General features: G+C 47.5%; 1 protein-coding gene across 1 annotated transcript; it reads right to left on the bottom strand.

The window, feature by feature from the left end:
- Nucleotides 1–312: 312 nt before the first annotated feature.
- Nucleotides 313–1,248, bottom strand: LOC118929208 (olfactory receptor 7G2-like). Its single transcript, XM_036919119.2, has one exon. The coding sequence runs from the start codon at nt 1,246–1,248 to the stop codon at nt 313–315; it is 936 nt and encodes a 311-aa protein (XP_036775014.2).
- Between the last annotated feature and the right edge of the window lie 204 nt (nt 1,249–1,452).

The raw sequence follows: 1,452 nt of genomic DNA on the forward strand, positions 1-1,452 counted from the left end.
CTCTGCCCTAACCACCATGTCCCATTTTACTTTGAGAATGTTATCCCCCAGACACTATACCAACTTCCCAGGGCCCAGAATCTCTTTATCAAACATGGCCCAGAAAACTGAATTTAGACAGCTGAAATCATTTGTCAATAGTCACAAAGTTAGACAAAGAGAGATATTGGGTTTCAATCCCAATTTATTAGGCTCTCAGCATCAGGATTTCCTGGTCATTTTGACAGAATCATAGTAGTTGAAAAGTTAAGTGCTTTGAAACACCAGAATGTCTCTCATTCTAGACCTGACTCAAGTAAGATGACAAATTCACTAAAGGAGAGGCATCCTCCTGATGAGTTTCCTAAAGGTCCCCTTCATGTCCCTGTTCCTCAGGCTGTAGATGAAGGGGTTCATCATTTGTGGGACAACAGTGTACATCATTGAAGCCATGGCAGTCCTCCTGGAAGAGTCGGTAACTACAGAACTAATGTACACTCCAAAACCTGTCCCATAGAACAAGGAGACAACTGAGAGGTGAGACCCACAGGTGGAAAAGGCTTTATACTTAACCCCTGTTTTTGACATTCGCAAAATACAAGAAACAATTTGACCATAAGAAAAAATGATCCCGAAGATAGTTACACCCCCGATTAGGCCACCCACAAAAAATATCAGGAAGTAATTGATGAAGGCATCAGAGCAGCTCAGCTTAATGACCTGATCAAATTCACAGAAGAAGTGGGGGATTTCCCGGTCCCTGCAGAAGGTCAGCCGCAGCACCATCAGACTGTGGAGCAGAGCATCCACAGCACTAAAGAGCAGAGAGAGCAGAATGAGCAGAACACAGAGCCGGGGGGTCATGACGACCGTGTACATCAGGGGGTGACAGATGGCCACGTAGCGGTCATAGGCCATTGCTGCGAGGAGACAGTTTTCAAAACCAATAAAGAACAGGACAAAGCAGAGCTGGGTGATGCAGCCAGTGTAACTGATGTGCTGATTCTGCACTTGGATGTTCACCAGCATCTTGGGGACGGTGGTGGTGCTTAAACAGATGTCAGCCAGGGACAGGCTGGAGAGGAGGAAGTACATGGGGGTGTGGAGGTGGGCGTCAGAGCTGACGGCCAGGATGATGAGCAGGTTCCCCAGGACGGTGACCAGGTACACGGACAGGAACAGCCCCAGGATGAGGGGCTGTAGCTCTGGATCCTCTGTCAATGCCAGGAGGAGGAATTCTGAAACATCTGTGTGATTTCTGGGTTCCATGTTGATGAAGAATCTACAGAAATATTGGTCACCAATGAAATAAAATGAATGGTTTATGGACAGGCAGTCGCTCCACGTGGGAACTTGTCAGAGATGCCAGTACTTGGGTCCCGCTCCATCTTACTGATGATGCTTCCCAGGGCTGGTGCCCAGCAACCTATTTAAACAAGCCCCCCAGATGATGCTGATATGCACTGATGTCTG

This window comes from Manis pentadactyla, chromosome 12 (genome assembly GCF_030020395.1).
Source record: "Manis pentadactyla isolate mManPen7 chromosome 12, mManPen7.hap1, whole genome shotgun sequence".
NCBI lineage: Eukaryota > Metazoa > Chordata > Mammalia > Pholidota > Manidae > Manis > Manis pentadactyla.